Consider the following 13,891-nt stretch of genomic DNA (forward strand, 5'->3'; position numbering starts at 1 on the left):
TAAATGTGTGGAGAGAAAAAAGAATATGATACAAATGCAAATCTTATTAACAGTTATCATATCCATTTGGAAAAAGGGATGAGGGGATGATGCATGGGAATCATGTTTAATTAATTAATTAGACTTATGGGTGCTCTCCTAGCTGTCCTAACAGAACAGAAAAATATTAGGACAAAAATAAACAAATGGCAGCCTTTCAATTCTGTTTAAGCAATAATGTATAATGCTCTGATGTATATCCACATTTCTCCCCATAATTGTGATTGAAAGAAAGACTACAGATACGTTCTTCTTTGGGGAGCTTTAATGTGCTCCACTCCATGAAACGTCAGACTATACAATGGACTCAGGATCTAGAAGACACAAACAAATCTTCAGTGATGTCCCTTATTTTTTTCTGGGGGGAAAAATGTATATTCAACTGCAAGTGCCACAACAAAGGCAGCAAACCCCCATTTGAATCCTTTGGTGAGTGCGTCCAGGAAAGTGGGTGGTTTTGCAAAGCCACCTGAGAATCTCCATGCTTCATTGCTAGAGAAAGAACAGACATAAGAGGAAAAATTACACAATTTTGCAACTTTACCTTTTAGCCCACAGTTTAACTTACATATAATATTTTCAATACAGAATTAAGTATACCTAAAAATTGAGTAAATTATTGGAATTTGATATACCCTTCTTCTCTCTGGATTTATCATCACTTAGTCACAAAAGGCCTCTCCAGATGTTTATTGTTTCCTGGGAAAACGTGGCATGGAGTATGTGCTGACAGATGAGAGAGGAAGAATTGCCCCAAAGAGCTTTTCGTCTTAAAATAAAGTATGTTCAAAGAAAAACTATATTCCTATTTTTCCTCTAAGAACGATCGCTTGTTTTTTATTTATTTAATTTCTATTCCCTCTTTATTATTTTATACATAACTCAAGGCACAAACATACTTAATATTACCTCCTCCTATTTTACTCCCAATAACAACCCTGTGAGGTGAGCTGGGCTGAAAGAGTGACTGGGCCAAAGTCATCTAGCTAATTTTTCATGTCTAAGGCAGGACTAGAACCCACCATCTCCTAGTTTCTAGCCTGTTGACTTTACCACTTAACCACATGTTTTCTAACACTTGATGCTACTATTTATAGCTTGGGGCCTCTAATCAGAATCCTCATAGCTATATTCAGAAACCTTCATATAATTTTCCATTACCGTATATACTCGAATATAAGCCGATCCGAGTATAAGCCGAGGTCCCCAATTTTACCCCAAAAACTGGGGTAAACTGGGGACTCGAGTATAAGCCGAGGGTGGGAAATGAGGCACCTACCGGTTGGGGAAACCCTCCCTCCCTCAGCTGAGAAGGCTGGCGGCTCCCCCGCCCCGCCCTCTCACTGCACCGGCAGGGCTTCCCCGCGCTAATGCAAAAGCCCGCCAAGTTTGCGCCGGTAAAATGTGAAAAAAAGAAAGAAAAAAAAACTCGAGTATAAGCCGTATATACTCGAGTATAAGCCGAGGGGCTTAAAAAAAAAAAAAACTCGAGTATAAGCCGTATAGACCCGAGTATAAGCCGAGGGGACGTTTTTCAGCACAAAAAACGTGCTGAAAAACTCGGCTTATACTCGAGTATATACGGTACTTCATGCTGTAATCACCAATCCAGTTAATGGAGCTGTTTAATGAGGCAGCTACCAAAAAAACCCCCATGTTTTGAAGCTACAATGATTATCTTTCAATTTACTCCTTTCCTAGAGATTCACTCCAAACATTTTCAGTTCAAAATTAATCTTCACAGAACCCAACAGAGTTGCATAAGAAATGGGATTTATAAAATCATCACTTATAATTAGGCAACAACTAAAATTCTTATCTTCAAATCACTATTGCTTCCTTTCAAATGAGTGCTTCATTAATTATGAAAGACATACAGTCAGTACATGACTTATAACCATTTGTTTAATCATTGTTCCAAGTTACAATGGCACTGAAAAAAATGACTTATAAGAGGTTCTCACACAACCATTGCAGCTTCCCTATGGTCATGTGATCAAAATTTGGGTGCTGGTAACTGGCATTTATTTATGATGGTTGTGCCATCGGGGTCATATGATCATCATATATGACCTTCCCAGCCAGCTTCTGACAAGCAAAGACAATGGGGAAAGCCAGATTCACTTAACAACCGCATAATTCACCTAACAGTTGCAGTAATTTAACTACCATGGCAAATAAAGTCATAAATACTGGGCATGACTCACTTAACAACCCCCTTGCTTAGTAATGGAAATTCTGGTTCCAATTGTGGTTGTAAGTTGCGGACTATCTGTACTGTCCTGAAAGTTCATGTGTATAAATAAAAGTATCTACATTCAAAATCAAATGCTTTTGAAGAGCACATGGTGTCATCTGCACCTGAGTCACATTTCATAAAGATAACAATGAAAAAAACCCTGAAAACTAAAGTTCCAATAAAAAAAATCTAATAGTATTAACAAGTACAAAAGCTTGCAAAATAATGTGCAGTGTATATGTCAGAAAACCATTTAAAACCAATTTGAATTCAACATAAATTTTGTTTTGCTAAGACTGCTAGAAAATATATTATCCATTTAAAGGGCCGGTTTAGCTCACGCTGGTAAAGCCTGTTATTAAGAACACAGTAGCCTGCAATTACTGCAGGTTCGAGCCCGGCCCAAGGTTGACTCAGCCTTCCATCCTTTATAAGGTAGGTAAAATGAGGACCCAGATTGTTGGGGGGGCAATAAGTTGACTTTGTAAAAAATATACAAAATAGAATGAGACTATTGCCTTATACACTGTAAGCCGCCCTGAGTCTTCGGAGAAGGGCGGGGTATAAATGTAAACAAAAAAAAAAAAAAAAAAAAATTCAAATTAGATATTCAAAGTATGCACTGTACAATTTTAAAGAAACTTTTTAAATTTAAGGATGCGAATTTTCTGAAGAACTGATTCGACTTCATATAGGGAAATATTCAACTTCATATAGGGAAATCAAGTTCTCTTGTGCAAGAATATCCTTATAAATCTTAATTATCAGCTTTTACATTTCTATTCTAAAATTTCAAGAGTCAATCTAGTTTTGTAGACTTTTGTATTTCCAAATATAGGACAAAAATGCTTGGAAAACAAAATGCTTAATGACTTCTCTAGAATAAGAACTTTATTTTTGTTCCGTTTCGTAAAATGTGTTTTGTGATTGACTTGAACAAATCAAGGATTACATATATACCAACTCTTACCGAAGCCATGGATCCTTGAGACCAAGTTTAGCCAACCTTTCCTGGACATTTTGCAAGGGGGTACCTTCTATTTTCCATTGCCGGTAATCAGGAAGCTCACTGTTCCCATGACCATGGCCCATAATCCTGAGAAACGATTCGTAAAAATAAAACTCACAAAATGTACAGTGCTTGTTCATTTGGAATATTGCAAAATCAATATTGTGGAATTCTTGGTGCTCTTTCAGCTTAGTTGTTTGCTTGCAAATCGTTCATTACCCAACTAGGTAAGTTGGGTAATGAGTGCACGTGAGTATGAGGTTTGCTCCCTGTTTATAGCAGCTTGCCCTGCTAGTATTAGAAGGGATATGCTTTTCACCTTGGTAGTCCCTTGATTAGGTTGTTCTTTACTGCTTGAATGTTTGTCTGGTGTTTTGTCCCTGTTTATCTGGGTGCTGGCTATATGTCTGGTTTTTTTGTTGTCTTGTTTGTATAGTGTGTTAACATGGTTTATTTCTATGTGACTGTTGATGGCTGATTTGTCTGAATTACCTAACTTCCAGGCATTTTTCAATGCTCACTGTTTCCCACTTGAAACTGTGGTTGAATCTATAAGATTAAGGAGTTTTCATCATGTTTTATGACTGCTGGTTGATGTTTATGAATGTGCTCTGTATGGTGGCTGCTACAGTTACTACACTCCATGTTGTAGATGATTTCTGGTTTTCTTTTTTCTTGGGCTACTGTTATTTTGGTTTAGTTAAGATATTGCAGAGGATTTTAGTTAGTTTGTGTGCTGTAGTTATGGCATGTAGTTGTAATATATTGCTTGTTTTGATGTATGGTATAGTTATCATTTCCATAGCTTGCATTGGGTTGTGCTACAGTGGGTTGGTCACACACTTTTTGATAAAGTTGTGTGGATATCTATTTTCTTGGAAGATATTGTACAGGTTTCCTTTTTTGAATTTTCTAGGTGTCTTATCTTAACAGTGTTCTTGTACAGTTTCTCTTGTGATAGGTGGGGTTGTTACTTTGATAATGGAATACTTGTTTAGTGTAGGTTCCTTCTAATTTGCTATTTTTTCCTTTGTTGATGAGGATATTCAGGAAGGGAAGTATGTTTCCTTCTTCCCTATGAATATACTTCCTTTGAAGATATTGATTGTTTTATGTTGACCTCTCTAGTTGTTCTTTTTCATTATGATAATAAAAATGTCATCTACACTCTGAATTCATATTTTTGTTGAATGCCTAGGAATGCTAGGATTTCTAGATGCTGTATTACAGCCTCTGCTATGATTATGATGATCCCATGGATGTTCTTCTGGTTTGTTGATATATTTGTCCATCAAATTGAAAGTAGGTAGTATGGGAGAAGTTGATGAGGTCCATGATTCTGGGCATTTTGATCTTAAATTTACTTGGCATATTTATACACATGTAAATATTTTAAGCCGCTCAGAGTCATTAGATATGAGATGGGTGGCAAATAAATTCAATAGATAGGTAGATGACAGATAGTTAAATAAACAAAAATTGTAATAAAAAAGCAAGGAATCACAAAAAGACCACAACATATCATCTCCAGCAGCCAACACCCAGACAAACAGGGATTAACACCAGACAAATTATCAAGCAGAAAATAATATTCTTATCAAGGAACTCCAAGGAGAAAGCTATACCTCCATCAAAACTGTCAGGGAAAGCTACTCTATATAAACAAGGCACAACCCCCACATTCACTAGTACAGATAATGAAATGTATGCAAACAGACAACCAAACTTAGACAGTACCAAGGACTCCACAGTTCAAACCTGAGCTACATATATTCTCTTCTATTGAAAATCAAAATTTTCTATTATGTACATGGGAAATATACTGCCTAATTTCCTGTGGTCCAGAAAAACTGCCATGCCACATTAAAATAATTATAATTATCTGTTGTAGTTATAACAGTAAGGAACTTCTAACAACGTGTCAGAAATATTGACAATTGACATATTTTTATTTTACCCTAAGGAGTAAAAGTTGTGTTCTATTTGCACTAGCTATATGCAATTTAATTCACTTAATAGCCTCCAGTAAGTGGCCAGGCAAAGTACTGTTATTTCTGTCTCTATCTCTTTGGCAGGCATAATTTTTTTATTCACATCATCTGATTAATTTGTCTGAGGTCCAACTGTCTTTTTCACTGAAAAAAAATTGCATCAATTATATAAATAGTTTTTGGTTTTGGAAAACACTTTCCTCCAAGACAATCAATCAATCAATCAAAATTAAAGTTACTGACCAGAATTTTATACAATTTTATGATAAGAATCACTATAAAGTGAAATAAAAATTATTAAACAAATTCTACATTAAGATAAAACAAGAAAAATAAAAAAATGATGCAACTACTGTAAGATTAAATATAAGAGGAATCTAAAATGGCTCCTGAAACATCCAGATTATAAAGGTGACTTTAAATCATTAATTAAGTTACATTATAAGCAATAAAATTCAGCTTTATAGCTGAACAAATCTTCTCCACGTACCACTATGTAAGGAATCTTATTGTGAGTGAAATGTCTGTTTTAAACATGAAAAATCAGTATGTGAAATTAGCATAGGCTTTTAAAACAGCAATTTAATATGCTTGCAATTTCTTATCCTCAAAATGTGGCATATGTCAAAACTGAGAAGTTCGAGCAACCAGGAATTTATCTCAGGAACTCTAGAAAGATTAAAAAATGCTTTTCATTATTTCCCCTCTTCTCTCTCTCTTTCAGAACCCCAACATTCTGAAGGAACTGGTAGATGTGATCTCGGAACCTCTGACTTTCAAAGATAGAGCACTAAGTTGAGATGGGTGCTCTATCTTTGAATCTAGTTGATTCCAGTCAACTAGACACTACTAGTTGACTGGAAGAGAGTTGATGTAGTTCCCCTCTTCAAAAAAGGAAAAAAATTGGATCCAGAAAATGACAAACCTATCAGTCTGACATCAATACCTGGGAAGATTCTGGAAAGGATAATCAAGCAATGAATCTGTGAACAAACAAAATGATAACCAAAAGCCAACAATGGGTTTGTCAAAAACAGATCATGCCAGAGAAACTGCATTCTTTGACAATGTGACAAAATTAGAGGACCAGAGAAATGCTGTAAATATAATTTACTTAGACTTCAGTAAGCTATTTGATAAAGTAGACCACAATCTACTACTTTATTAAAATATGGGTTAGACAGCATCACTACCAAATGCACCTGGCTGACCAACTGCATTCGACATGTAGTCTTTAATGGAACTGCATCTACATGGAGTATGCAGTAGGGTATCCAAGGTGGGTCAATATCTTCAATATCTTCATCAATTATTTGGATGAGGGGATAGAAGGGGAACTCATCAAATTTGCAGATGACACCAAGCTGACAGGAACAGGCAACACTCCAGAAGATAAGCTCAAGATACAGAAGGATCTTGACAGACTTGAACACTGGGCCCTATCTAACAAAAATAAAATTCACTGTGAGAAAAGGAAAGTTCTACATTTAGGCAAGAAAAACCAAATGATCAGGTATAGAATAGATGATACATAGCTGAAAAGTAGTAACCGAGAGAGGGATATTGAAGTCCTAGTGGACAATCACTTGAATATGAGCCAGCAGTGTGCTGTAGCTGACAAAAAAAATAACACAGTCCTAGGCTGCATTAGCAAGTATAAAATCAAGATCACACAGTGTTAATACCACCTTATAAAGCTTTATTAAGACCACACCTGGAATATTGCATCCAGTTTTGGTCGCCATGATATAAAAAAGATGTTAAGACTCTAGAAAAAGTGCAACAAAGAAGAGCAACAAAGAGCAAAATGCAGAGAAGAGCAATAAAGATGATTAGAGGACTGGAAGCTAAAACACATGAAGAACAGCTACAGGAATTGGTTATGTGTAATGAAAAGTTTAATGACAAGAAGGACTGTCACATGACAGGAGTATTCTAATATCTAAGAGGCTGCCACAAAGAAGTGGCACCTGAAGGCAGGACAAGAAGCAATGGATGGAAACTAATCAAGGAGAGAACAAACCTAAAACTAAAGAGAAATTTCCTAACAGAACAATTAATCAGTGGAATGACTTGCCTCAAGAAGTTGAGGGTGATTCAATGTTGAAAGATTTTAAGAAGAGATTGGACAACATTTGTCTGAAATGTTACAGGGTTTCCTATTTGAACAAGGGGTTGGACTAGAGGATGTCCAGGTCCCTTCCAACTCTGTTATTCTGTCTGTCACAAACAATCTTTGACACATGAGTTGTTTTTAAAGTGGCTACTACAGGAAGGAGATAGAAAATGAAACATTCTTCCCATGCCCTTTCACTGAATTACCTTTGGAACCATCTTTTCTCCATTTTTCCTGTTTTCTTATATGGTAACCAATGTCATGCCACCCATTCCTCCACCATGGATGTTGAAAGCACTTGCATAGTGTTTTGTCTGATCTCAGGCTTTGTAGTTGTCATCTTCAGCTATTATTGCATCACAATGGTTGGACCACTGTCATTGGTATGCAAAGCTTAAAGCTTATGATGTATCACAGCAGTGCAATTTCTTCTCATCACCCAATTTTGTGATTTAAAAAAGCGTTCCTGAATCTTTGAATTCACTAATGGATGTTCCTGTAGAGCATACTTGTTTCCAATGCCAACTGAAGTGTCTATTTTCATTACCATTTAAGAGATATTAAGTCAACAAATCCTGAATTGAAAACCGCATTTAAAACAATTCCACTGTAACCACTGCTACATTTGTCAATATAAATTTATCTTAGATGCATACTTGTATACAATTTCTAAATGTTAATATGTATAACTTTATGCTCCAGTACATGAATTACAGAGCAATATTACCTTGCCTTTCCTGCAAGGCTTATCCGGTGGAGTCTTATCTATCAGTCTGCTTGCTCAACCTGGAAAATCGGTTTATTAAAAGCGCAACAGGCCTATAGTATAATCTGTTTGTTTTTAACGATATAGTCAGTGGCCATTCAAGAAGAAAGTGTAGTTACCCACTGCTTCAAAGACGTCATGTATTATATATCCATGACCCTCGCCTCTTCGATGAAATCTTTTTTCCTAACAGAAGCAGGTATTTATGGAAATTAAAGACGGAAATTTGGGATTGGGAAGAGAAAGGGACCCGCATCCAAAATAGCCCATACCTGATATTCAGCGAGCCTTCTTCACAATGTCAAGAAATCAAAGCGGAAACGGAAACTGGAACGGTTCGATGCCGCTAATCTACCCGGAACAACGAAACCGCTTGAGGAGGTTCCGTAGGAAAGTTCTTTCCGCCTTTTACTTGACTCCGCCCCCTTCGCGCGGACTCCGACCGGCGATTCCCAGCCGGCCGTAAGACCTCTTTCCGTCCTTCCCCCCTCCCCCCGCACGTGTTTTCCCACGGGCGCGCGCAATCGGAGGGGGAAGGAAAGGAAGCCAATGAAGGCTGTCATTGTTAGGGGCGGGCTGCTGTCCAATGGGCGGGCTCCTTCTTTCGTTGCCGTGCTTGCTGACGGGCCGGAGGCGGCTGGAGGCGGAGGGATTGGCGGTAGCGCCGGTACCAATGGTGGCGAGTGCTGCGGTGAAGAGACGCTCCTGAGTTGGCGCCCGGCTTTCTGCCGCCGCGAGCAGAGGAAGGACGTCGGTAGGTAGTCGCCTCCCGCTCTCCCCTCGCTCTAGGTAGAAGGGACGGGGCAGCGGCTGCCAGGCACCCGGGAACTCCGCCGCTTCTTCGCCGGACTCGCGAGCTGCAGTGACAGCTGCCCTTTGCACCGTGGAAGCCCCGCCGATGGGCACTTGTCGCTTTTCCCAGGCCGGTTCGGGTTCCCCTCCTCGCCCTTCCTGCTTCCCTGATCCTCCAGAGGGGTCATTGCGCTGCCTTCCTTCTTCCTTTCTTCTTTCCTCGCCAGAGCCAGCAGATTGCCACTGTCCTCTCCATCTCCTCCACGCACTCCTTGGATGTGACGAAGCTTTTCACTCTCTTTATTCTTCTGCCAAGGCCGGTTGCCTTCCTCTTTACCGTGTAAGAACACCGGTAGCAAAGTCCCGGTCCAGCTCCCGCCGATCCGGCCGCTTTTTCCTCCTTTCCGGATAAATTACGACCGTCTCATAACCGTTTTCTGTTTATAAAGTGACGTTGTGTTTTCCTGAGAGGATGAGGCCTCTTTGCTTCTTTACAATCGGAGCTTTTGTGAAGGAGTAGCAAGCAATACACTTCGTTTTTTTCCTTCTCAAGATAACACGTAAGCCACCTTTCCAGCTACAGTTTGTTTTGATCTGGTTTGAACTCGTCCCGGAGTGGTTTAGTACTCTCCCTTTCTAACCTTAAATGAAGTCCCTTTAACTAACATTTCTTTCTACACTGATTGCTTCCTGGGAATTATTGTCTTATAATTGTTATAAGATGAAGAATATAGTAAATAGATGTATGAATACATCTGACAAAGAGAAGTTATGTAACATTTTAGCTACATTGCTTATACAAATATTCATTTAGTAAATTGACTCTTAGGTAAGCAAATGAACACATTACTTACATGTAAAAGCACCCTCCCCGCTATATTTATTACTTCTGCTTCAGTTTCACAACTTATACAGGTAAAGGAGAAAAACTATATATCCACACTACTTTATTTAGTTTCCATATAATCATAGGTTTAATGGGTGGGCTTTAATGTCATTTTTTTTTGTCATGGGGAGCAGAAACTCCCATTCTGTAAATCAGTAAAGGAAGATAAGTGAATATCAGTGTTTAAGAAAGGGCATTAATTTGTTATTTATATTTTTATTCCCTGAAGTTATTACATACAGCATTCAGAGGGTCTGTTAAAGAACATAGGATTTACAAATCAAATTTGTACAAATGCGACTAAGCTGTCATGGTTATTGATGTATCTACAATACATGGATATATTGTGGATATATAATCTACTATTTTGGTGAAAGCTACAATATTTGAGTATATATATTTGCTTCCTGGTTCAGTTAAAACTACTAAACATTTGCTTATTTATGTTATATTTATTTGATTGTTTTATATTGCAGTTGAGAGAGGGAGGGAGGGAGAGGGAGGGAGAGAGAGAGAGAGAGAGAGAGAGATGAAAATAATAAGAAAAAATAGTGTAGTGTTAGTGCAGTCAGTCGCACTAACAGTTCTGACGTTTTGCAGATTCTACATCAGCATTACCAGATCCTCAAGCAAAAAGGCAAATCATGTCTTCAGGCCCTTTCAGAAGGCCAGTAAAGTTGGGATCAGTCTAACTTAAGGCGAATAATCCATATTTTATGTATCTTTTTGAAAATTACATTAATAATTTCTGTTATACAAGAAAATGTTTTCTCCATCATTTTTATGTTAAAACGTTCAGAAGAATCTAATTAGGCATTTTAATGAATTCTTAGAAATGGGAAGTTTATGATCATTAGAGATGAAAGAATAGAAAAACAGCAAGATTAAATTACACCATTTAGTTTTATTTTATTTTTTTTCATATTTGATTGCTTCTTTAAAATAAGATTTGACAGATGGTTGACCTTTCTATTTCCTGGGATATGATTACAAGCTTGATGACAGTAAAATTGCTTTTACCCTACAGACTTCCTTTCACATAGGAGGAAAAGCCAATCAGTAGTATTTCCATGGATAAAGGGAGAGTTTCAGCTATAAAATATTTCATTGAGCTTATTTACCGGTATCTGTCATACAAATGGTGTTACACATACAATTTAATGTTACTGTTAAATGTACATGCCGTATGCCACCGTTTCAGAAACACTTTAGTTCTGCTTGATAATAACTGATATTAAGGGTACTTTTATTAGTGCTTATTTTGATTTTAGTTCTTCATAAATGCAAGATCTGACTATTATACAAGTTGATCTTGGGGAATGCAAGTTATTTTTATTTCTTGAAATTGTACCTGTTATTGTAATCAAGTTTTGTCTCTGGATTCTAGTAAGGTTGAGCAAAAGTATAGTTTTCTTTGCATGATAGTGCTAAAAGCCACATTCATTTTTTTACAAAGAAGATTTTACTATAAATCCCACTTGAATATAAAGGTGTTAAGTGGAAAAGAAGCTACAATTCACTGTCATTTTGACTTATTGTTTACGTCGAAAGTCACATCATATGCTTTTTAGCTCCTTGCCTCTCTTTCTTGAAAATAATACTTCAGACAAGTGGACCTTGCACCCCTCCCCCCCAAATATAAATAATGGACAATATTAAATAAAAAGGTAATGATAGATATAGAAAGCTAGCTGTGTGGGTGAGTCACTCTCTCTCAGTCTAGTCCACCTCACAGGGTGGTGGTTATGGAAAAAATAGGAGGCAGGAGTATTAGGTATATTTCCTGCCAAAAATATATATTACAGGTGGGATTAAAATACAATAATATTAACCACACTGGCATATTTTAAGTGCCTTGAAATGCTGTTTCCCTTCTACACATTTTCCTTCATTTTTATATTCCAAATTATTTTTGCTAATAATGCTAAAATTATAAAAATTAAGTCAAGAAAACAATTGGTCCATTGCTGGGAGAAAGTGGCAAGAAGATGACAAGCAACAGGGAGAAAGCAGATCTACTTAACTCATATTTTGCATCTGTCTTTACACAAAAGGAAAAAACAATCCAACCTATCAAAAACAGCACTACAAAAAACAGATTAGAAACACAAGTTAAAATAGGGAAGAAAATGGTAAGTGAACACCTGTCTACCCTAGACGAGTTCAAATCACCAGGACCGGATGGATTACACCCCAAGGTTCTGAAGGAACTGGCAGACGTGATCTCAGAACCACTGAACTATATCTTTCAAAGATCCTGGAGCACAGGGGAGCTGCCAGAGGACTGGAAAAGAGCTGATGTAGTTCCCATCTTCAAAAAAGGAAAAAAAACAGATCCAGGAAACTACAGACCTATCAGCCTGACCTCAATACCGGGGAAGATTCTGGAAAAGATAATCAAGCAACGAATCACCGAACACCTAGAAGCAAACAAAGTAATAACCAAAAGCCAACATGGGTTTGTCAAAACAGATCATGCCAGACTAATCTTATTGCATTCTTTGACAAAATGACAAAATTAGTAGACCAGAGGAATGCTGTCGATATAATTTACTTGGACTTCAGTAAAGCATTTGATAAAGTAGACCATAACCTACTACTAGATAAAGTAGAAAAATGTGGGTTAGACAGCACCACCACCAGATGGATTCGTAACTGGCTGACCAACCGCACTCAACGTGTAGTCCTCAACGGAACTACATCCACATGGAGGGAAGTATGCAGTGGAGTACCCCAAGGCTCTGTTTTAGGCCCAGTACTCTTCAACATCTTCATCAATGACTTGGACAAGGGGATAGATGGGGAACTCATCAAATTTGCAGATGACACCAAGCTGGCAGGAATAGCCAACACTCCAGAAGATAGGCTCAAGTTACAGAAGGATCTTGACAGACTTGAACATTGGGCGCTATCTAACAAAATGAAATTCAACAGTGAAAAAAGTAAGGTTCTACATTTAGACAAAAAAACCCAAAATGCACAGGTACCGGATATGTGGTACCTTGCTCAATAATAGTACCTGTGAGAGGGATCTTGGAATCCTAGTGGACAACCATTTAGATATGAGCCAGCAGTGTGCAGCAGCTGCTAAAAAGCCAACACAGTTCTGGGCTGCATAAACAGGGATAGAATCAAGATCATGTGGAGTGTTAATACCACTTTATAATGCCTTCGTATGGCCACACTTGGAATACTGCATTCAGTTTTGGTCTCCACGATGTAAAAAAGATGCTGAGACTCTAGAAAGAGTGCAGAGAAGAGCAACAAAGATGATTAGGGGACTGGAGGCTAAAACATATGAAGAACAATTGCAGGAACTGGGTATGTCTAGTTTAATGAAGAGAAGGACTAGGGGAGACATGATAGCAGTGTTCCAATATCTCAGGGATTGCCACAAAGAAGGGGGAGTCGAGCTATTCTCCAAAGCATCTGAGGATAGAACATGAAGCAATGGGTGGAAACTAATCAAGGAAAGAAGCAACTTAGAACTAAGGAGAAATTTCCTGACAGTTAGAACAATTAGTAAGTGGAACGACTTGCCTGCAGAAGTTGTAAATGCTCCAACACTGGAAATTTTTAAGAAAATGTTGGATAACCATCTGTTTGAGATGGTGTAGGGTTTCCTGCCTGGGCAGGGGGTTGTACTAGAAGGCCTCCAAGGTCCCTTCCAACTCTGTTGTTATTATTATTATTATTAAATGTTATAAGGAAGTGGCTACAATGATAGATGAGCAGCTTGATGGGTGCTATTAAATGATTACACTTTATAAGCTAGTGCCCACCTAAAATTTTACTCCATGACACAGCATAACCTCTGTCCTGTATTTTTTGTATTTTTCCTGTCCCTATTTCAATAGGGGTGGGGATTAGCATGTAAAAGTTAGCATAGCATATGCTTTGAGAAGCTTGGATATAGGGGCAAATACACAAAACATAGTTATATATGTGTAGTTGCATGTGTCCTTTTGGATTATGAACTTTAATCTAAAAACAATGAACTCCTGTGTACCCAAAGAGGCTTTAAATTTGTCCTCAGATGCTGTTCTTGCATAT

General features: G+C 37.9%; 2 protein-coding genes across 6 annotated transcripts in view; one reads left to right on the forward strand and one right to left on the reverse strand.

Annotated features, from left to right (window-relative positions):
* Nucleotides 1–286: 286 nt before the first annotated feature.
* Nucleotides 287–8,567, reverse strand: NDUFB3 (NADH:ubiquinone oxidoreductase subunit B3). The gene is made up of 3 exons (XM_058187509.1): nt 8,433–8,567; nt 3,249–3,374; nt 287–531 (listed from the first exon to the last, which is right to left on the reverse strand). The coding sequence occupies exons 2-3, from the start codon at nt 3,368–3,370 to the stop codon at nt 375–377; spliced, it is 279 nt and encodes a 92-aa protein (XP_058043492.1). The 5' UTR covers nt 3,371–3,374; nt 8,433–8,567; the 3' UTR covers nt 287–374.
* Nucleotides 8,568–8,725: 158 nt separating this feature from the next.
* The window catches only part of HYCC2 (hyccin PI4KA lipid kinase complex subunit 2), a 54,996-nt gene continuing 49,830 nt past the window's right edge, over nt 8,726–13,891 (forward strand). For 4 of the 5 annotated variants that reach the window (XM_058187456.1, XM_058187476.1, XM_058187486.1 and 1 more), the window contains exon 1: nt 8,726–8,914. The gene's annotated coding sequence lies outside the window, so the exon portion shown is untranslated. Of the gene's footprint in view, nt 8,915–9,179; nt 9,513–13,891 lie in introns of all 5 variants that reach the window. The other variant, XM_058187468.1, reaches the window with a different exon arrangement.

The sequence above is a fragment of the Ahaetulla prasina genome, chromosome 1, assembly GCF_028640845.1.
Source record: "Ahaetulla prasina isolate Xishuangbanna chromosome 1, ASM2864084v1, whole genome shotgun sequence".
NCBI lineage: Eukaryota > Metazoa > Chordata > Lepidosauria > Squamata > Colubridae > Ahaetulla > Ahaetulla prasina.